Source organism: Curcuma longa, chromosome 11 (genome assembly GCF_044706935.1).
Source record: "Curcuma longa cultivar G26 ecotype Majalengka, Jawa Barat chromosome 11, ITB_CL_G26_1.1, whole genome shotgun sequence".
NCBI classification, from domain to species: Eukaryota; Viridiplantae; Streptophyta; class Magnoliopsida; order Zingiberales; family Zingiberaceae; genus Curcuma; species Curcuma longa.
Window position 1 is genome coordinate 3082271 of NC_133871.1, and position 23964 is coordinate 3106234.

Here is a 23964-nt window from a genome sequence, read left to right on the forward strand (position 1 = left end):
TCTCACCGGTCTTGAAATATGCACCACTAATTACATCGACTTTTCTCTTTTTTTTCAATATTTTTTTTATATAAATTTTAAATTTTAAATTTTTTAATATAATAATCTCGAACTGTCGCGAACCGTGGCGAACCGTGAACCGAACCGTGAACTGGCGGTTCCGAACCGTGAACCGTAACCGTCTTGGACGGTTAAGGTTAAGGGTCGACCTCCCACGAACCGTCGAACCGGCGGTTCCGAACCGTCAAACCGGCGGTTCCGAACCGTGGTCGGGTCTATTTTGTACTATTAAACTGTGCTGGGCCAGCCCCAAATTAGGCCGGGTCGGAGTTGGGCCGGATGACAGGTGGTCCAGCTAGAACTAATGCCCCATTATCGGCACCAACTACCACCAGCAATAGCTGTTTGCCACGTAGACAGGGTGTGCGATACCCACTGGGCCCTACTCACTCTCGACGTGCGTGCCTTCTACTCTTGGAAGCACTACCGAACCCCGCACTACCACCGCAGCAGCAGGCAGCTGGTGTTGTAGCCGGCTCCACCGCCCACTTCTCCTCCCCTCCCCGCTTCTCAGATCTCGACCCGATCCTTCGCCTTCTCCACCGTCACTTCGCTCCTCTCCCCTCCCTTCCCTTTGTCCCTCGAGCGAAGGCCTAGCGGATGCTCAGCTCACTCCAGTCGCCTCGGATCTGCAGATCTCCGCCTCTCGCCGCCTCCGTCGACTTCACTCAGGTACCTCCTCTCTTCTTCCGGTTTTCCTTTTGTTTCAGTTGAGTTTGTTCAATATTAGGCCAATGATCTAACTGTACGAAACTTTTTCTTCTTACTGCGATGAACTGTGTGAACAATGCTAATTCTTACTTGGGGCTTCCATTCGGAAGTACAGGAGAAAATGATCAGTGATATTTTGTTTTGTTACAGCAACGGAGACAATTCTCTACTTATTTGAGTGTGTTTCTTACCAGTAATTGTATTGCTACCGTCTTTGTATGTGCACATTTGTTTCCTTCTTATTTTGTTATATGCAATGTCTGTATAAATTGGGTCATTTTTTGGGTATAAAGTCCTTCCCACCTCTCAAGAACCTTTGAAACATTAGTTCCAAATTATCTTCATTTTAACCTACGCCAAATATTGTAAGAATCATGGGATGAAATATATTTGATTAATTCTATATGAGGCTGAGTTAGAAAACAATATCCTATTTTGGATCAATCATCTATTTCGTATAACCTGCAACATCTATATAAACTTATATGAAGAAAATAGTTGCTAGATAAAATAAGAATTCAGAAACGTGTAGTTGCTCGACTAAATAGTGCTTTCTACCTGTATGTATCGGTTTAGTGGGTACTGGGACTCCTCTCTGTGGATACGATCGTGAGGAGGGTGCTTATAAGGGATTGTAAAATGACTAAACTTGTAATTAAATATCTTGTGAATAATCTCCTTTTTGTTGATATATGTATAGGGTAAGTACATAAATAAACTCTTACTTCACACTTATCACTTCCTTTGTCATGAAGCTACAAAATCTCATTCTACTTTTTCTCTCAACCTCCAATGTTGCCGAGTGCCACATCGAACTCATGGAGAGTGAACATTTTTAAAAACTCTCCACCCAGAAACACTATCAGCATTAAGGAGCACTAACAGGTGTTAGTGTACTGATTTGATTGCCATTAAAACATGGAAGTTACAAAATTAATTGATTTAATTAATTTATTTGAAATTTCTCCAACAGAGCCTCTGTCCAGTTCCTCATTGTCGACGCCTCTTTGTGGGTTTAGCCTTCAATTCTACCTTCGACACCTCTTCGGCTATGTATTTCCTCATCCTCCTCTCAGCCTTTCCATCATCTTTTAAGCAATGCATTCTGACTGCAGAAATCTCTTATGTGCGGTCATTCTGCTCCGGCATACTTTTGTTCTTGCTGATCTCTTCCTGAGATTGAATCTGCAGAAATCCTCAACGGTGTCTTCCCCATTGACCTATTCCTTTTGTCTCCTATTCGCCACCACCAACCTCGTTTTGCCAATCTGATGCCACTTGATCTCCCCCTCCCTTTTAGCAATCTAGCTTCGTAGCAACCAGAGGAAACACCAATCTCCCAATTTGTCTCCATTTTCATCAACCACCACCCAATACTCCTTTTTGGCTGCTGCCTCCAATTTATCCGAGAGAACCATCAACTCCTCTCTCACCTCCACTGGATGTCATCAACAACTCTTTCGAAGTTGCTGATCTCCCTTGCCCACCTCACAGAATTATGTGGTCCCATCCATCTCTCTCACAGCCGTAAGTGAATGACATTCATTTATGCATCATGGTTCATTTCCACTACTGGTCCAGCTGCAGATCCTTGATTCCTCTGTGAAATCCTCTTGATGTAGGCATGCTGCACCAGCTACTTGACAGAGTGGCAAATCCACTCGAGAGTTGTGCATTGCCTCCACTTGTTTGCCTTGCTATCTGCTTTTGTCCATGGGTAAGGTGTGTCATCTACTTGAGTTTTTGTAGATCAGAAACATCTCAACCTTTGATTGTCATCATTTTGTTCAATGTAAACAAAATAATACCTTCGACGCCTTCAGTTTAAGAGTAGAGTATTAACTACTATGAAATTATCACAAAAGTGGAGATAATTCTGTACCTATTTTTGTGTTTTTTACCTATAATTATCTTGTTGCTGTCTTAGTAAGTTCACACCAATTTCCTTCTTATTTTGTTGTATGCAAAGTTTGTATAAACTGGGCTTTATGGCTATGAGAGATACGATAAAATTTTTTTCCCGAATCTCACCATTTTTAACATTTGTTATGATAGAAATTTCTTGAAGACCTACTTGTTGGATTACCTCCTCTTATTCTGTAAAAAAGGAAAAACAGTAAAAAAAAAAAAACTATAGACCCATAGGTCCCAAGTACTTTAGAAAATTTGAAAAGTTTGGCTGCACTAGCAATTGTTTTGGTTTTCTGGATAATGCCAATTTCTAGAGCAAAAAAAAGGTAATGCTTGAGGGAGTTTTGGGTGTGAAACTGTGAACCAAAAGGGAAATTTTGGTGCGGTGATAAACCATCTGTGTTAGAGTGAAATGTAGGCAATCCACTTGCAGTTTATGGATCAGGTTTAGGGTTGATCTATTGGACAGGCAGGGCCAGACATCAGTTGGCACTGACCGCCCTTATACTTTTCTTCTCTTGTCCAAGTCCACCCTTGGCTTGAGATGAATTTTTGTCAAAGCCTGGCATCAAAATTATTCTATCATCTGACCTAATCTATCAAAGGGAAAGACCAATAGAGCAACTTAAAATAGATATGATGAAAATATAATGTGCATTTTCGTCCAATAATATATTTTGCTTAATGATATTCTTCTCATGAAAGGAAGATTTAGTTGACATAGTAAATGGGAGATTTCAATGCTTTTCAATAGAGAAATTATTCATATACCTTATCCCCCCAGATGTCTGTTTATACAGAAATGCATCCTGGGTAAGCGGACTGTTGTTGTTGATTTATGATAAATTGTTCACTTATATTTTCATTATGTTTGCATCTAATGATAATTTTTTTTTGCACTCTAAGGCTTTAAGATGCTACAAAAATATGGGTGCTTTGTAGTTTTGCAATGACTTGTGTTCTATGTGTTGTCACTTATCTGTTTCTAGAACTGAAGTTATGGCTAAGGCGAGGACACATTTTTCTACTCATGATGCATCCCCTCGATCCTTTAAGAATAGGGAGTGGGACATGTCTAGATGGTCTGAGTACATAAGTCCTGATGAATCTTCTCCTTCAACATCTATGAGCTGGAAAAATTCAAGTTCTGAGGCACCACCAAACTCCGGAACTGGCCAAAAGGCTATGAATATAGAAGGGGTGGTTCAGCTTTCAAAAGTTGCAGAAGGTTTGTTAGCAAAAATGTACAGGCTAAATCGGGTCTTGGACAGACCAGATCTGGGGGCACATGTGTTTTCAGATGTTTTTTGGAAAGCTGGAATAATTCCAAACTTCCCAAGAATATGCATACTTTTGTCAAAGAAGTTTCCTGAACATCCTAACAAATTACAACTGGATCGAGTAAGATATCTTTTTCTGATGCCATTTGTAACCATGCTTATCTTGGTTTTTGTTTTAAATATCTGGTATATCTCATAGGTTGATAAACTTGCCTTGGATGCTTTGAGTGAAAATGCAGAAGATTATTTGCAGAAACTAGAACCTTGGGTCATGGTAACTGTTCTGGCTTCTAAATTCTATCCATTCCTTGATTGGAAAGTTGTTCCCCTAATATTTATCTTTTTGGTTAATGTGTGCTTCAGAAACTTTCTGATTTGCAAAATGCATATGGCATTTTTTTTTGTAAAATTACCTTGATTAATTGAAAAAACTATTATTATTTTTCTGGGGGATATAACTAGTTATATGGCCTTGCATGGGGCTCAATGGAAGTTGTAAGATCTATGTAGTCTGCTCCAAATAGTCGGGACAAACCCTATTTGATGATGATGGTCTCACCATTGAATTCTAAGCAAGACTACATCAATATTTTTATTCAGATATTTTAAGTTACTTTTAATCACGTTAACTTGTGGTTTCTTTTCATCTTATTTTACCCCTTACAACTTTAACTCTAAATTGATTTAACGTGTCTACGTGTAGATTTCTGTTTGCCATCTCTGTTCATATATGCACCATTTCAACCCATCTTCTATTTTTTTTCCTTAGTGTTTGGGGCTACACCTATTTACTCTCACATACTATTATTATTAATTTAATCTTTTCCATTTACTCCACACATCCCTCTTAGTATTTTCTCTTTGTTATATATATTTTTTCGCATTATTTCCTAATTCCCTAATACTTAGATCTATAAAGGTGGGTTCACTACAATTTATGATTAATTGAATGCCTTGATGTGTAAAAACTCTCCTGTCAATTCAAAAATATATTGGCAGTTTTCTTTTGATCCTTGTTACTTGAGTTTACATTTGTTTTTTAGTGTTGAATTTCTTTTTATCAATCTGACTGAATTTGTTCATGAAAGATCATTGGTGAATATAGCATAGAAGGTTTGATTAAATTGGATAAAGTGTTATGGTATGAGCTTGTCAGACATGTGGATAGTATTCATATTTTCGTTACATGTTGCTTGTTGGAGTTAACACCTATTATCTTTTTATTCTTATTAGCTACTGCTTGACTTAATGGCATTCCGTGAACAAGCTCTTCGCGTTATTTTAGATCTGAGCAGTACAGTCATCACATTACTGGTATGGATTTTGTTTACCCTTCATTGATTACATTCTATTAGTGTCTAAGTTTATCTTACCTTATGTTGCTGGTTTCATTATGGCAGCCCCATCAAAATTCTCTTATTTTGCATGTATTTATGGATCTCTTCTGTGCATTCGTAAGAGTAAATCTTTTATCTGACAAGGTATCTCTTCCATTTATAGTTTTGTGTTTTTGTTTCAGTATCTATATTTTTCCATAAAATGATTGTTTTTTCAGCAATTTTTGTCTTTGATTTCTCATTTAAAAATACTTGTCTTTCAGATACCTAGAAAAATGATGCTCCAGGTTTACAACTTATTATATGCCATGTTAAAAGGTGGCCGTGATTGTGACTTCTACCATAGGTAAGATGCTTGAAATTTCATAAAGGAAGATGATCAGTTGAAAAAACTACATTTTGGATTTTTTTTCCTATTCAAGGATCTACTGACACTAGATGTTGCTGGGAATATCTACCAATTATTGCAAGTGCTTTAGAAAAATCTATGCTGCATAACTCTTTTATCTTGATGTTATTTAGTAGTTCCTACTTCCTAGTACATTAACAATGAACCATTTGGATAAACAAAAGTTCCTCTTCCTACAACTACCTGGTTATATATATCTCTTGTCATTACACCATCTGAAGCGTGGACGAGGAAAATGATAGATTGCAAAATTTTGGTTTTGACTTGTCATTTTGGACTAGGAAAAGTTCAGCTTATTATTTTGGTTTAAGTTTGGTTTTGGCTTGAACTTTTACAAACCATTAAAAGTGAATTGAACTTTTAAGGTTTTTATAATATATATATTTGCATATATATATATATATATATATATAAACTAATATGTTCATTTTATGGTTTCTTTATGATATTTACCATTTGCGTTCCCTAATCAACATAAGCCTTATTATAATTATTTTTATTATTAATCTCAATAGAATTAGTGTCTGGAAACTAGTCTTTAATATGTTTTTGATTTATTTATGTTTATTTTTTAATCAACGATTTCAATCTGAACCAAACCAAAATGGTCCGGGTTTGAATTTGTAAAACTGAAAGTATTTTGGTTTGGTTTTGCTTTCCTTACTAAACTACTAAACTGAACTACTACTGAGTGTTTCCCCCTCTGTTCATCTGCTGCAAGTACCCTCTCCTTTACTGAAGGCTTCTCCCATAAAAAAATCTATGTTCTTTCCCTCCCCTCTCCTTCCAACACAAACCAAAATGATCCATTCTTTTACCCTTCTGAATACCATTCAAAAATCAATCACATGTATAACACTAATTTCTTCATAGCCCCGAAGTATAATTAAAACTAAATTATTCCATTTAGTGCTGGCATGGAGAACAAGTTGGTCGTTGATTTGGAAGAAAAATATGCCAATGATGGTAGAAAAATTTGCTATGCGATGTATCGTTGAACCTCCACAGATCCCTCATTGACTGGGAACTTGTGCACTGGATGGACCTTTTTTTGTCTTTGACAACTTTTAGTTTGTCTTTGAGCTTTTTGACAATACTAGTATATGGTTTTTTCTGCTTTATCATCTTCTCAATTTGCAAGAAAATACTTTCTATGCTTGGCTGATCAACTAATGATCACTTTTCCCCATTGACAGATTGGTTCAATTTGTAGACTCTTATGATCCACCAGTCAAAGGATTGCAAGAAGATTTAAATTTTGTTAGCCCACGTATTGGAGAGGTCCATGCTGTTGACTATTCCTATTACCATTCCTGCTTTATAATAGATTACCTGTATACTCTTGCAGTAGAATATTGATGCCTTCTTAGACTGATATTTTTTATTAGTAAAGTTCATCACTGTTAGCCGATCCCACCTAGTAGGATAAGACTTAGTTGTTGTTGTTGTTGTAAAGTTCATCACTGTATAAGATATGACTATGTATCATCTGTACATTAGTAAGGGAAGAAATAACTGATATCTCAGTTTAGGTCACTTGCTACAATATAACTGAATACAAAAAAAAAAAAATCAGTAGTGTATGCTGTTTTGTCAATCAATCAAATATCATGCTCTAGTTCACCTTTTAATATAAAAAGACTCGTTAAAAAATAAACCCTTCTTTATGTTCAATTTATAACTCACTCTTTCACTTAAATATTTATGCAACAAGTTCCTTACTATGGTTCAATTTTGTGATAACACTTGCCTCGATTGTTGAGTCATCTCATCTATGCATCATCTCATATGCTGTCTCAATGCACACTGACATTTTAGCTAAAAAAAGGTGAGTGTTCATAATAGCAATTCTAAGACATGAAAAGTTGAAAACTAATATTTTAGTATTTATATGATACCGGGAAACCCAAACGTGTACTTTTTCCATGCTCAGTTCAGATTTATGTACCCTCACTTCATTTCTTGTTTTGTGGCAATGCTTTCCATCAGATCAGAGAAGATGGGTATGAATCATTTTAATACAATATAGTTCTAGTAAAAATGGATGGGATATTTGTCTTCATTCTGTTGTCAGTTATAGTTCCATAAATAACTGGGTCCTTGCTAGCATCAGAATCCTGGCAACCTGGTTGATGCAGTTAGGTTCCATAGCTTCCTACCTTTCAAATGTCAGAGTTGGAGAGTCAAAAGGTGATTTCTTACTCAAAATGGTCAGGTTCTAGAATTCTTCAGGCCCTTATGTGAAGGGAGTGCCTCCATCCTAGCTAACCATTACATTTTGATGTCAAAGCTGACCTACATGATCATAGGCCTAAGAATGGTTTTAAATACTCTGTCTTGCCCAATTGTTCTATGGAGATACCAGCACTGATACCTGTTAACACCATCACCACAAGCAGACATTGCCACAATGAATCTCTGATGGTTAAAAGATTTACTGGAGAGGCAAACACTGAGAGGCTGATATGAACTAGAGGCAGATGATGCAAAACGACGATGAACTGGTGGAAGCCTAGGCTGAGATGTGAAGAAGAAGCTCTGGATCCTTCTTTGTTTTTCCCTCTTCCTCTTCTTTTTTCCTCTCTTCCTCCTTTTCTTCTTCCAAATCCTTCTAATTTGTGCCAACCCTCACTATCTTGTAGCAACATATGGTGGGTGAGTTGGCACTAAAACCTTACCGTCCCGCCTAGCTATCATCTCAGAATTTTGAAACTTGGGCCTATGGGACTAGGGCAAACCTAGTTCTTTAGCAAGTTGGATCTGAGAGAAGGGGAGAAGTGTGATGGGAACCTTTCTTGAATATAATTGTTGGCAGGATTGTGGGTGTAACTAAACTTCATACCTTCTCTCCTGTCTTTCAAATACTGGGATGGAGAGCTGCAGGGTGACTCCTTTAGCTCAACATGCTTAGTTTGGGGAAGTCTGAGGCCCTTATGAGAAGGGAGTTCCTCCACCCAAGTGGCTAACATTTTAGGTAGGTTGGTGGCTCATAAGAATACATCATGAATAATATTGGATGATAAATTCTGTTGGTATTCTAATTCATTGTTTCCTTCCTAAATAATTCAGTTATCAGTTTTCTTGAGAACATGTTTGAACCTCAATTTCTTATCATTTGTATCTGCAGGTTCTTGAGGCTGTAGGCCCCATTATTTTTCTTTCTACTGATACCAAAAAAATGAGAAATGAGGGATTTCTAAGTCCCTTTCATCCTCGTTATCCTGACATACTTACCAATTCTGCTCACCCAATGGTAGGTGTATTTATCTAGGATAAAATTTACATGTTAGGAATGGTTTTTTTGTTTCTTTTTTATCTTTAAGATGATTTTTAACTAATTTGTATTTCAGAGGGCCCAAGACTTGGCAAATGTTACATCCTACAGACAATGGGTTCTATTTGGCTATCTAGTTTGTCCTGACGAACTACTTCGAGCTACTAGCATCGACATTGCTATGGTACACCCTTATGTTCTGTAAATTGATCTGAAATAGAACAGATATCTGATGCCTACTTACACATCTAGTGTCTGTTTTAGTTTTGATATTGAACTCTTAAATATTCTAATTTTCAGTATTTAACTTCTTAATTTGATGTGTTTTCCAGTGAACTTGTGCTAAGGTAGTGTTTTTGCAAAATTAATTATTCACAAACACCATCTATCTTTGTTAAACAAAAAAAAATTCTTTCACATGACATCTCTTATGAGCATCTGTTGTTACTTATTTGCTTATCATGTGGTATTAAATCTTTTCTTATTCTGAATATTCCTCTCCATGAAAGTTCTTATATGAGGCAATATGAGTGTACCATAATCCTTCTTGTTTAAGTTGAACTTTGATATACCTTACATGCCTTAATGAGAAAGTTATGTTTTCTTTAATTATTATCATTATAGTTTTTTTTATCAGTGCATCCAAGTTCAAAATAAATGTTCTCTTCCCTTTTCTTACCAAATACCATCATTTTTGTTTCAGGTAGTATTGAAGGAACACTTGGTTTTAACTTTGTTTAGAGATGAGGTAGGTATGTGTGGTATTATGGTGTATTTTGTTAAAATTTCTAAGCAGATTTTAACATTTTTCATACAGTATGAGCTATTACATGAAGATTATCAGCTTTATGTTCTTCCAAGCATTTTGGAATCCAAAAAGTTAGCTAAATCTGGACGAGCAAAACAAAAGGAGGCAGATCTGGAATACAATGTTGCAAAACAAGTTGAGAAGATGATAAGGTTTGTACTTTAGGTAAATTGCATTCATATATCCTAACATTTTAACTTATATTCCTGTACATTTCTAGATACTTAAAGGCATGTAAATATTTTGTTATTTTCTAGCATTTAAATTCAAAAACCCTTCGTATGATTGGAATTTCGAAGTACAATCAGGATCATAATATTGTCTTCTTCTAGCATTTAAATGCATTCCCTATACAATTGGAATGATACTCCATGTGTGACTAAACTTGGATGTTACATTGTTCCTATGAAACATGCAACAACTGTTGCCAAATAGAGGAGAAAATACTATGATGCCATCTTCATTTCTATAAATACTTTAATTTTTAAATTTATGATCTTGGTAACATTGTGTGACATTTGTGGTTAATTTTTCTAGTGAGGTACATGAACAGGCATACACAACATGTGATGCCATACACCGTGAAAGAAGAACCTTCCTGAAACAAGAAGTTGGAAGAATGGTCCTTTTTTTCACTGACCAACCAAGTTTATTAGCACCTAACATACAGGTAATTTTGCTCACATGCTAAGGTCTATGACACACTAGTATCCTTTTTCTTTATTCAGCTGATCTTTGTCCACTTAGTCTTGATTATACAAAATTGATCTAGTATAGCATAAATTGTTAAGTGCTAGTTGATCTTAATATTTTTGAGTAATAGGTTGGGATGTTGGATGATTATGGCCATAAAAATGATCTCTGTTCTTGAAGTTTATTTTTTCATTTAATCCTTAATGGTCAAATTTATAAAACTATTTGCAACTGCAATGCTTCTCGTAGTTATTTTTATCTTTCATGGCAAGTGTACTATGCATGTGACTCTTTTGTAGGACCATGCACATGATTTCTTTTCTGGCAATGTACAAGTGTATATTTTTGAATAGTGACAGCCAGAAGCATATAAACTGTATTTAATATGTTTTGGAGTAGCCTTAAAATATTTATCAACTTGTTATAAATGACTGCTAGGCACTATAAAAATACTCAGCAAACTAAGAGGAGTAACCCTAAGACTGACATCATATCGTTGTTCAGATGCTCATTTGGAGATATAAGTTAGCTGGAGAAAGTAAATTTGTCAGAAATTTATTTAGGTGTCTTCATTTCCTTCAGACACTACGTTTGTCATCAATGTTTATAAATTCTTTGAACTTCTCTTCGGTTTTTCCCCATGCCTTATTAAATCCAACAAATTGCATGAGCTGGACAGATGGCCTTTTCTGCTCTTGCTTTGGCCCAGTCAGAGGTAATTTGGTACTTTCAGCATGTTGGAAAGCCAAAACCCAAAGCAGCACGTGCAATACCGATTGAGATTGTAAGTTTCACATAGTTCAGTTTCATTTCATGCAAAAGCCAATCTACTATATTATTGTCATTGTCTTGCTTTGATGTCCCAATTTGTGTTTCTGATAACAGGATGCAGCGGACCCGACTATTGGTTTCTTGCTTGATGGAATTGACAAGCTCTGCCATTTAATTCGCAAATATATGGCTGGTTAGTGATTGACAATCTTTAAGGTGTTATAATTACAAGAAATAGGAACAGTTTCTTCCTTAGGGGCAATCGTCTAGTATTTGTTATTTTTATGCACTAGATTTAATGTGCATGATGTTAAGTGACTAGATCTAATTCTCCATTTGTAATAATGCTTTTACTTAGTAGTTTCCCAATGTGCTAATAAAGCAGTTACATTTCTTCTTTTTGTCCACTATATTGTCTATTGAACTATGCATGTCTATCTCCTTCGATGTACAAGTTGTAATGTCCTATACCGAGCAACATGATTTTTCTTCTTTTAATCTTGCACCATTGAGTTCTGTCTTTTTTTCTTGCTGGGATTAGGGAGGTTTTTCTCAAGTCCATTGTATTGTCAATCTTCTATCTGATAACCTTTAGGGGGTGTTTGGTTGGGGGTTATCATTAATAATCTTGGTTATCTGTCCAAGGTTATCATTTGGCTCAAGTTATGATCGCTTCCCAAGTAATGCAGCATTATCGCCACATCAGCAAATGGGTTATAATCTAGGAATGCGATTACTTTAACAACCTAAGGTTTTCTACAATTTCGGAGGTTAACGATAATTTTTTCTATGATTACCCTTCGATTTTAAAATTGAGTTAATTGAAAGGTACCGTGAAATCTAATTGAAACTGAATTAATTCAATAAATTTTAATTTAAATACTTATAAAATAATTATTTTAATAAATTATTTTATTAACATAAAATTAATGAAATATATTTATTAATTTAATGAATTATTTTATTAAATTAATTATTTTAATGAATTATTTTATTAATATATATAATTATTTTAAAATTTAAAAAATAAAATTAATAAATTATATTTATTAATTTAATGAATTATTTTATTATAATAATTATTTTAATGAATTATTTTATTAAAAATATATAAATTTATTTTAAATTTTAAAAAATTATAAATAAATTACATTTATTTTTTATGTATTGTCAATTTATTATCATCATTAATATTATTAATTTAATTTAAAAATAAATTGAATCAAGAATGATATAGTAAATGTTAAACTGATTATGTTTTATTTCCTCTAAATAAATGAGTTGAACCAAACAACATTAGGTTATATTTTATACCCCATAACCTTGGTTATGTGATTACTTGGTAATCACATAACTAAGATTATGTATAATAACTTGAACCAGACACACCCCTAATATTTTGTTTGGGTTAATGCATTAATGATGAAATTGAAGAATAATTTGTTACTACATAAACAAGAAGCTATGATGCTTGTGATTACATGGTCTTTCCTTAATATGCTTGTTAATTTCATATCTCATTTATTATACTTCTTAAAGTTTTTCCAGTTCTTTTCTCATTCTTTGTGCTATGAATCTCAATTAAATCACCTTCAAGCCAGGATATCTGTGTCCTTTGAACTTACCTGTACTTCTGCAGTTTTTTTAACACACATTTTATCCTCTATCCTAGTTATAGATGCGTTTTTTACTTTTGAAAACTTTCTTTCCCAAACTTATTTAGCTCCTTCTAATCTTGTCCTTTGTCTTTTTTATCATTTTATATCAAAGAGCAGTATAACTCAGTGGTCTTGCTATGCTTGTTTTACAGTAATTCTTGGAATTGTGAAGCTCAGATGAATCTTATCTTGTAGCTTTAGTTGATGCTATATGGCTTAAAGTCTTACCATCTCCCTCATCTAAGTTATAGATTTCAATGTTGCAACTTGTTAACTTGAACAAGTTTCTTTTATATAGATCACAATATGCATTTAGGTATCTTGGAAAACATTCGTCATAATTGATAAATCTGCTTATTTGCAGCAATAAAGGGTTATGCACTTTCATATTTGTCATCTTCTGCTGGGAGAATACGCTTTTTACTTGGAACTCCTGGTATGGTGGCTCTTGACATAGATTCCACATTGAAGACCCTCTTTCAGCGAGTTGTTCATTGCCTAGAAAACATACCAAAGCCTCAAGGAGAGAATGTCTCATCCATTTCATGTGATCTCTCTGTAAGTAAGAATACTCTTTAGATCATATTGTTTTCTCTATGCCCCTTAGATGGAAGAATTTCTATTTTTAGCAGTAAATACCATAGTCAAACTTGACCACAAGGTAGGAACTATTGAACTATTGTCCCAACAATTTCTTCCTTTTTGATGATTATGTTTGACAATTAATTTAGTTAACAGTATAAATTGCATAAGGCAGAAATTCAAAGCAAGATAAAAGCATGTGTTGAATATACAAGCTTGCATGAGGGGAACCTGTTAGGTAGAATAACTCACAATGGAATAACAAGCATTCCTTCCCTTTTCTCCTAACCCAATCGACAAAGATAACTGATTTTGACACCCCAAACAAGTTGAGACTAATTAGGCTTACTAGGTGCTCCTTTGGAATATATATATGTGTGTGTGATTTTGATATATTAGGCACCATCCGTGAGCTCCAAGTGTAAAACAAAAATTAATTTTTTCTTAGGGTTTAGTGTTTACTTTAAAGGAAATGAAAAAAAAAATAAATACATTTTTTTTACACTTGGTGCTCACGGATGGTGCCCAGCATAACATTCTCTCTCTCTCTCTCTCTCTCTTTCTCTCTCTCTCTCTCTCTCTCTCTCTCTCTCTATATATATATATATATATATATATATATATATAAACTATTGGCATATAGGATTCATATGATGATCAATCATTTGATTTTGGTGGAATCCTACCTATTCAAGGTGTAAAGCATTTTCCTTAGGTTTTGTTTGTATATCCCAATCTGGCTTTATCATGAGTTAACCTTTGATTTCCAAGGATCATGTCTAGGTATTTGGAGCCTTTAGTAACTTTTCTAGGTTGGTTCTCATTCTGTGAAGTTGAGATTTCAAGGTCTGAATAGATGGAAAATAAGTATTTAGAGACTTAAAGTATGTTAATCTGGATAGACATGAAATGAGGAGAGAGTTCTACTAATTATGAATAACAATATTTGATGATTTTCTCCTGATTAGTTTTCCCAACATGAAGTATCATTTTTAACAACAATCTTTCTGGTGGTCATTTAATAAAAATAAAACTAGCAGTTGTACTAGTTAAGGGTAGGAGCAATGACCATCATGGATATAGATTATCCTATTAAAAATTGTTTTGTGCAGCTATGCATATTGGTACGCCAGGTATGATTATGTAACCAAAGGATTTTACATGATTTAGATTGATTGAGTTCCCTACATTGTTGGCTTTTAGCATGTATTGAAGATCCTTCATATGTGCTTATGTTTTGCACGATGCATTTCTTTAGCTGGTGATATCCACAGGATTTTCATGGTTAACTCCATTACATTTGGCTTGCAGGAATTGCGTAACTACTGGTTATCAATCTTAATGATAGTTACATCTTCACGATCTTCTATAAACATTAGGCACTTGGAGAAGGCTACAGTGTCCACTGGAAAGGAAGGGTTGTTATCAGAAGGAAATGCTGTGTATAACTGGTCAAGGTGTTTATTATTTTTGCGATTATGCATATAAGCCTAACTTTCAATGTTAGTTGTTACTGTTTACCTGCCTTGTATAGAGCTTAGTGGAGAGTTAAAATTTATATAGCACACCTCAAATAGTTGGGACAACCACGAGTTGATGATGAGTATAATGAGTCATTACTATTTACCCCATGTGACAGTCTTATAAGATAATCAAGACTATGGGTATGCAAAATGCCATTTTATTTTTCTCTTCAGAGGAAAAGATATTGAATTTACTGAGAATTGCCTTGTCTGAATCATTTGGGTTTCATATGATAACTTCTGGTATCAAGGTGAAATCTGGGATTTTAGGCGAGTGATTAGCAAGAAATTAATCCACTTAATTTGTATGCATGATAATTATCTTGTTAGCTTGAATACTTCCTTATTCTATTAATTTTTTACTTAATTGCATTACCTACCACTTTTGGTGTTTCTAAGAAGTTTTTCATTCCTAGATGTGTTGATGAACTCGAGAGTCAACTTCTAAGATATGGAAGCTTTAAAAAGCTATATTTCTACCATCAACATCTAACAGTTGTAAGTTGCAGACTTCTTACCTAATGATTATCAATTTTGCAAATTTCATATAGAACACTCTTTTATGGGTAGCCAGCGTTTCAATAGACTTTTCCATTTATGTTCACAAGTAAATTTAACAGGTGTTTAGGAATACAATGTTTGGCCCTGAAGGACGACCACAACATTGCTGTGCATGGCTTGGAGTTGCAAGTAGTTTTCCGCAATGTGCCTCTGCAATTCTTCCTGATGAGGTACTATTGATTTTTCTACTTTTTTCCCCTCGGTGTGCTAGAAAGGGAGTCTTGGTGCAACAGTAAAGTTGTTGCATGTGATCTTGAGGTCATGGGTTCGAGTCACGAGAATAGTCTCTTGCAAAATACAAGGTAGGACTACATACAATTAACCTAATATGGTCCGATCCTTTCTCGGGACTCCATATTGGCAGGAGCTTCATACACCAGGCTGCCCTTTCCCTTGATGTGCTAGTATCGAAAAATTCAAATTAATCCAGTAAAGACCAAATGTGATTTTCCATTCCAGAATGTCATATTGATTTCTGTTGTAAGACGAAGGTGTTGGAAATTGAACTCAAGCTGCTTGTTAGAGTTAAAAGGTGCCAAAAGTCCTGATGCATATATTAAAGATGTGTAAATTAACATTAAGAGTCTAGTGGTTTTCCATTGTTCATATACTATATGGGTCATAAATGGAAAATTGAAATAATTATTGAAGAAGAAATCACCAGAAACCTTTTCTATTGACCTCTCAGAAAATGAGAATTAAATTTTTGTTATGAAGGTTATTCAAAGAAAAGTTGAATCATTAGAAGCCCCCTTAATTATTTTAATCACTTTTAGGAAAGCATTACATTTTGTCAAGAAGGTTGGTTCAAAGAAAAGTTATGATTGATTTGAGGATAAAGAGAAAATGGCTGATTCTTTTTGGGCTAATCCATTAAGAATAAAATTTGGAGTAATGGTTGATTAAGTGAAGTAACCAATTTAATTGTAGATTGAATACATATCAATGCACATCATGCACATATAAACCATTGTACTATTTATATTTGTTTATGTCAATTACTGAATACATTGGACAAGTGAGTTGTACAAGGTTAATTACATATATGGAGTTCATAACGACTGAGAAGCTTGGACTTGTTAAGTCCTATATTGACAGTTTGTGCGTGTTTATCAATGTTTTTTTACTTGTATTTTAATTGTTGTAGTATTATAAGTTCCATAGTTGGTTAGTCCTGTTTACTAATTTTCTATACCTGTATATTCACAATCTACATTTGTTAGATTATAATCTTGCCATATCCATTTTGGTTGTGCACCAGTCCTATTTCATGTCTATGCTTTGGAGATCAGAGGCAGGAGGTATGCCCATCCACTGCTTAGAGACATGTGCAATTTTGTTAGACACTGAACAAATGAATCTTAGTTTCTTTCCTATGGACTTTCCAGATTATCCAATACTTCATTTAACATCCCTGTAAGTTTCAGAAGGATGGTGATAATTTGAACACCGAAATAGGGCCTAACTAACTTCCATTCAAGCAGTAGGGTGGGCCTCCTCCCTAATTTTAGTACTTCATCGGTGAAGATTTATGGAAACATTAGAATTTTCTTTTACTTATTCCATTCCTAATCTCTACTGATACCAGTTAATTATTCCATACAATGTACTATGTTAGTGCTATACCAAATGATCTGATGCGTGCTAATCCCAACTATATCATTATCTCAGTGACTGGTGGTAAGTGTAACTTGATACACTGTCCAATATAGCAGTAATGCCTGGTCTGACTGTAGTGATGTACATTAAGCTGGTACTTGTAACCTTGAACTGAAACATGAGAAGTGGAATCGAATTTTTGATGTAAACTTCCTGTGAGAGGTAAGCAAAAATCATACAAAAACATAGGAAGGAGAGAGCATAAGAATTCTACACAGCAAAGTATGCATCAATCAAGGATTTGTTTGCTAACTACTTTTCCCAATTGGTTAAGTTGTTAGGAAAGGACCAAATTTGTAGATTTTTGTTGTATCCCTTTAGAATCAATCAATCCTAAACGAAAGTGCAGAAGTGCAAGGCTTTAAGTATTATTCCATGCTGAGGTATTGATATGTGTCAATGTGGTGTTGGTCATGTCAAGTCCTGCACTGTCCTTGCTCCAAGCCCTATGAGCAGCAAAAGTAGCAGAAGAAAAAGAGTGTTGTCTTGAGCCTTATCAAAGCAAATTGTGCTAACCTTCATAGAAGAAGAATGAGCGTGGAGTCTCTCGACTTGTAAATCGTTTCTTGTTAGTCTGGAGTCTCTCAGCGCGAGACTGGAAGAAAAAAGAGAGATGAGGGAAGATGAGCTGTTGGTCTCAAGTCTCCTGCCATTGGAACTTGTTGGCATCTGCATGCTAGTTGGCTGGCGGAACAGTATGTTTGTTCATTCTGACTGGCACAATATCATTTTCAAACCACAATAATAAATACAAATAATGATATTAATGTAACATGAGCTAGATTTGATTGGATGATCACTTGCTTCAAAAGATTAAGCTGTTAGCAATTAATTTGTAGATTTATAATTTAATAATTATCATACTTATAACAACATTATGAAATATAGATATTTCTCTTATATATATTTTGAATCATCTTAATGGATAGAATCAAACTCCATAATGTTGTTACTGCTTGGAGTTGAGCGACTTGTGCTTGTTGATGCTGTTCACTAAGTACTGTAAATTGTCCATCCCCAAATTTTATATTGCCAGGAACCTCATTCACTGAGCTTTCCTCCATTTATCTTTATTCAATTCAACAAGCATAGTTTTATTTTTATATGACATCATTGTTGCTCTTGTAAATTTTCTTAATCAGTTACTTTCTGCAAATGCAGGTGGATAAAATAGGAAGAGATTCGATATTGTATGTTGAGTCCCTGATTGAGTCCATCATGGGTGGATTGGAAGGTCTCATCAACATACTGGACTCAGAAGGTGGATTAGGCTCGTTAGAAACACAGGTATTCACTTCCCCGTACATAACTATGACAAGTCATATCAGTCTCTTTCTTATTCTTTTGATTATTCTTTTTCAGCTTATCCCTGAGCAAGCCGCATTTTATTTAAATAACATGCTAAAAGGTTCAGCTGCCACTTTCAAATCACCAAAAGGATTATCTATCCAAAAACCTGGACATGAGAGCCATCCAGAAAACAGCAATTCTGTGAAAATGTAGGTAATTGTACATTTTGGATCTGTTGGACATACTTAAATAATGAATATCTCAGGAGTTTCTTAATTACAGGTTGGAAGCTGCCATGCAGAGGTTGACTAATCTTTGTTCTGTCTTGAATGATATGGAACCTGTATGTGTACTCAATCATGTTTTTGTCCTGCGTGAGGTATCAATTTCAACCAATTTTACATACTGCTGGTTAATATTGCTACATTTAATTAAATCATGCTGAGGCATGGTATCTAAGCTGTCACCTTGTGCCACGCTTATCATGTTCTGAATTGATGTGATGATATGTGGCATGCATTTGTGGCTTATTTTGTATGCCTATGGGTTGGATTCAGAAAAAAAAACACTGAATAAACTCCCTTTCTGGGTGCAATATCGCAATTACCTACACTTGAAGGTCATTGCATATTTATTTGCAAAAATGACTCCATGATGCACACTACTTGCAACTATATCCAAAAGCTATTACTATTTGAATGTCATTAAACTTTAAAGAATGGTTTGATCAGTTCGGAAACTGGCATCTTGATTAGTTTAAGGAACTCGTGATAGATACCAGCATCTGCAAAAACACGTGTTTCCATATGATATAAAATGTTATCCAAAAATATATATGGACTCAGTTTCCTCATAGTACTATATGATCTGATTATATACTGCTAATCAGTGTACCAGCTACTGGTCAGTACCTTATTTGAGGTTAGGTTCTAGTATTTGAATACAAAGACATAGTGATGAGTCATGCCATCAGGTCTTGCAAATATTTTCTGGCATAACATGATTGTGTTTCATGTCGATCCACACATGCTAACTTTACTGCAATGTGTCAATACCTTGGGCATGGCTTTGTCATGATGGCTGACAACACCTTATGGACAATGAGAAAAATGTGGAAACTCTTTTTTGGTTGCATATATTGGCAGGTGAAACTTTTGCACTAGGCTTCCTTTGTTGACATTGTGAGAGATCTTAACGTCACACATAATGAATTTTACTAAAAATATGCATTGAGAAAACTAGATTTTACTAGCTTTAGATGTATCATGATATACTTAATTCTCTAAGGAAAGAAAATAATAACATCTAACAGACATATTGGTAAAACTGGTTTTAATAAATTTTGAGCTTACTAGAGGATTTAAAAGTTATTTAATTGTGATTTGGAATAAGAAAGGTTGTGTTTGCATCAGTTATATAATCTGGATTGCAGCTTAGACTATATGATATTATCTTGTTCATGCAAATCTATGGTCTTTTCAAACATTGGAATTAAACTATTTAATATTTGGATTTTTTTTGTAGATTTATACACTTATTCGCAAAAGCTTCTTATTCCCTTTTTTTATCTACTAGAAAGGGTAATAAAACAATGAGCACAAAGTGGCTCTTTGTCTGGATTTTTTGAAAAAAAATAATTATAGCTAGGTCTCCACACTACACATGTTGTTTCCTCTACCACAATGCTTGTTTTGTTTCCATAAACTAACAGCTTTGCAATCCTTGATTGAAAATTTTCCGGTCCTTATAATTTGTCATATTGCCATCCTGTTCTATTTTACTACATTTTCTTTTCATACATGAAGTAAATTTTTTTGCTTAAACTTCAGTCCCAAGATTATTGATTCTTCAGTTTGTATGCCATCTTTGTGAAGTACATGAGAGAATGTATACTTGGCAACTTCAGGAGAAGGCTTCTTGCAGTTTTGATAACGGAGAACTATCTTCAGCGTCCATCAGTGATAGAGTCTCTCATACAGAGACACATTGGCATCATTCACCTGGCAGAACAGCATATTAGTATGGATATTACTGAAGGCATCCGCGAGGTGCTATTGGCTGAGAGTTTCACAGGGCCCGTTTCTTACTTGCAGAAATTTGTAAAACCTACAGAAATGCAAACTGGTTCTGCCATTGAATCTGTTGGTAGCTGGTATCTTGAGAATTTTGTCAAGGATATCTCAAACTTCAGAGTACTGTTTGCTCCAAGCCGTCATTGCTTCAAGAGCTTAGACCTGATTGGTGCATACACAGCAGAATCATACACTGATATGCGAGAACTCAAAGCCCTCATTCATATTTTTGGTGGCTATGGATTTGACCGAATTGACAGGATGCTAAAGGAGCACACAGCTGCTTTATTGAAGTGTATTGACACAACACTGCGGTCAAACCGTGAAGCTCTTGAGGGTGTAGCGGGAAGTGTAAGTTATGGTGATCGGATTGAAAGAGAAGCAAATATAAAGCAAATAGCGGAGATAGAAACACTGGTTGGATTTTGTATTCAGGCTGGACAGGCTATAGCATTCCGCAAGTTGCTTGTTGAGGCTACTGGAGCAGTTCTCGAAGAAAAAGCACCTCTTATTCTATCTCTGTTTCATGGCACAACTAAGCAGTTGCCTGCTGATATACCAGAGAAGGCTGATATCACGAAATTGAGAAGGTTAGCAAATACTGTGGGTGCAGATGATGATCATGATACCGAATGGATTCATGCAATTATGACTGAAGTTGGCATTGGCAGTGATAACTCTTGGAGCTTGCTTCCCTATCTTTGTGCTGCATTTATGGTATCTAATATCTGGAGCATGACAACTTATAACATAAACACTGGAGGGTTCAACAACAATGTTCATTGTTTAGCAAGGTATTTTTTCAAAGTATAGATGCCGACCCTTATGTACTTTTGACTTATATCCATGGAAAAGTAAAATTTCTTATCTAAGTGATAAAATGACTGTCATAACAATGTGACTTTACTCAAAACAAGTGATGTATATTTGTCGAAGTTACTTGTCAAAATGAAAACTAAATGCCTCTTTTCAGTTTATCTGAACAAAGTAACTGTAGATAATAGAAGTAGCACGATTAAGTTCCTATATGTATCCTGACAAATTTTACCAAGAAGTTCCATTTGCTTGATTCAAGCAAGGACTACTGTATGCAGTTCATTGTTGATGACTATTTGTGTTTTGCAGGTGCATCAATGCTGTCATTGCAGGAAGTGAGTTTGTAAGGTCTGAAAGAACAACACAGCAAAAGAAGTCTCTTTCTAATGGTCATGCTGTGGAAATGTCAGATCCAGAAACACTGAACCGCACGTCAATTGAGGCAAATATAAAGTCTGCTATGCAAATATTTGTTAAATGTTCTGCAGGGATAGTACTTGATTCATGGAATGATAGTAGCAGGTAATATTTCTGTTAAAGTTGCTTATAATAGACATCATACGGTTTTTTAAGCTGCATATCACTACACATCTAAGCAAACTTCACCATGATGATTTCTTCAAGTCTTTGTTCAGCTTCATAAATAAAGTATATCAATTCAGTATTGCAATATATTATATTAGTAATCGACATTTATGTTGTACCAAATGTTGTTCTGATCGTCCAAAATTGATGCATTGCAAAAAACTTGTTTTGTGCTTTATGTGCCACCTGAGTTGAGCTATTCAACTAACTTTTCTTTGAAAACTAAAGTTGTTTCATTGTGTGTTCCCCTAAAGCATTTAGACCGGTGGCAATGACTATGTTATGAGTAAGCTCAAATCGTTGTCACCGGTGTGAATAATTAGTGACAGGGCTTGTTTGGTAACTTCATCCCACTGACAGGCTCTCTCCTATGTTTGGCAGGGCATTTATTGTACCGAAGCTCATATTCTTGGACCAGCTATGTGAACTCTCCAAGTACCTCCCTAGAAGCACTCTTGAAATTCATATCCCTTATACTATTCTCCGTTCAGTGCATCGACAGTACTATGGAAACTCCATGAGTATGACAACAGAACTACAGCCGCCATCGCCAAGACACTCACCCTTCGTATCACTGACCCATGCACAGTCTCCAAACACCAAGCCACCAGCCCGAGCTGATTCTACACCAATCTCATACGAAACAGCTTATGCTGGCCCCTCCTTCCAGAGGCACGACGATGCTCGATACGATGATATTGTGCGGCTAAAACGCAGTGATAAGCAGCCACGTAATATGAGGAGTTCAGGGCCATTAGAGTACAGCTCAAGCCGAAAAGTGAAATTCGCAGAGGGGTCGAGTTCTGGAGGCCAGGGGCCTAGCCCTTTGCAGAGATTCACCGTGTCAAGATCGGGACCACTTTTGTACAAGTAGGAGTATCCAGTGATCATACTTTTCTGTTGTAGCAGGTACGTATGTGATGTATTGCTGCTTGGAGATTGTATATTTTTTTTCTTTTACGATCGACTTTGAAGCGTATTTGGTAGTAGTTAGTTAATTTGTTCAATTATGATTAACCATCTCATCATATCAGGATCAGACTTGAGTATGATAATGTATTAATTCCTTGTTATTTTGGGATAAATATTTTCTGTAGATTGCCTCACAAAGTGGCCTCTTGGTATGTATGTAAAATGGAACGCAAACACTGTTTCATGGATACGTTATAGGAGTTTAAATCTTAATTACAATGTATTATAGAGTAATTTTTTTCCAGTGGTATGGGATAGACAATTGCGACAATTGCAAGCACTTTTTGATTTATTTTGATCATCGGTAAAAAAAAAAAATTTATGAGATCGATCGGTCATTTTGGCTCAAAGAATTGGATATTTGAATTATCAAATTATCAAAAAAACTATAAGTTGCTTTGCTTCAGCAAGTTAGGTGAGAAAGAACCCGGTGGCACGTAGACGATCGACGCTGGTGGCTACGGCAACGGCCTCCCGTCGGAGTTCAGCACGCCGACTGCTTGCTTCATCGACCAGCTTCACAAGCTTCCCTAGTGTTACAAATTATGTATCAAAATGTAAAAAGTAGGTAAGTAAGAGGAGTTAAATGAAAATATAGCATTTGATGTAGGTTATTGGCCTTCCTCCTCGCCGGTCAGTCGAGCAGCCTTCTCGCCGTGGAGACAGCCATCGAGGCTGCCGTCGGGGACGAACTCGTGGACGAGCTAGAACTCGCAGCTGTCGTGGCACCACTCGGCGAGCTGCAACAGGTTCCGGTGGTGCAACCGGCTTATGATCTTGACCTCCCCTTCTTCGATAACCCTGTGGCGGCAGAGAGTTGCTGCCGAACACCGGGTTGCCTTTGTAGGTCAAGAAGACGCTCGAGTTCTGGGTGGTTTATCCTCTGTCACAGGGCGTCCCGGTCATACGATCTAAATGTCATACCCTCTATCACTGAGTACCCCTATTAAATTTAAGAAATTGTTGAAAATGATAATCCCAGATAAGTTATC

The 23964-nt window shown here is 35.6% G+C and overlaps 1 protein-coding gene across 2 annotated transcripts; it reads left to right on the forward strand.

The window, feature by feature from the left end:
- The first annotated feature begins 520 nt into the window (after nt 1–520).
- LOC141839927 (putative protein NAP1) lies at nt 521–23162 on the forward strand. Of its 2 annotated transcripts, XM_074727786.1 has the most exons (24): nt 521–732; nt 3672–4083; nt 4162–4236; nt 5196–5276; nt 5363–5443; nt 5563–5645; nt 6905–6989; nt 8836–8961; nt 9059–9166; nt 9686–9730; nt 9800–9942; nt 10328–10460; nt 11163–11267; nt 11369–11447; nt 13277–13470; nt 14806–14951; nt 15434–15515; nt 15638–15748; nt 18399–18524; nt 18600–18736; nt 18810–18906; nt 20402–21393; nt 21725–21937; nt 22382–23162. In XM_074727786.1, the coding sequence occupies exons 2-24, from the start codon at nt 3682–3684 to the stop codon at nt 22872–22874; spliced, it is 4137 nt and encodes a 1378-aa protein (XP_074583887.1). In that variant the 5' UTR covers nt 521–732; nt 3672–3681; the 3' UTR covers nt 22875–23162. The 2 variants fall into 2 exon arrangements, with proteins under 2 accessions (XP_074583887.1, XP_074583886.1); XM_074727785.1 differs by having other exon boundaries at nt 9686–9942.
- Nucleotides 23163–23964: the final 802 nt, after the last annotated feature.

What these genes read in the sequence shown, in the direction of transcription:
- LOC141839927 (XM_074727785.1), top strand. Translation starts at nt 3,682, where the DNA reads ATGGCTAAGGCGAGGACACATTTTTCTACTCATGATGCATCCCCTCGA. An exon ending in AACTAGAACCTTGGGTCATG is followed by an intron (nt 4,237 to 5,195) that starts GTAACTGTTCTG and finishes TATTCTTATTAG; the next exon opens with CTACTGCTTGACTTAATGGC. An exon ending in TCATGGAATGATAGTAGCAG is followed by an intron (nt 21,938 to 22,381) that starts GTAATATTTCTG and finishes TATGTTTGGCAG; the next exon opens with GGCATTTATTGTACCGAAGC.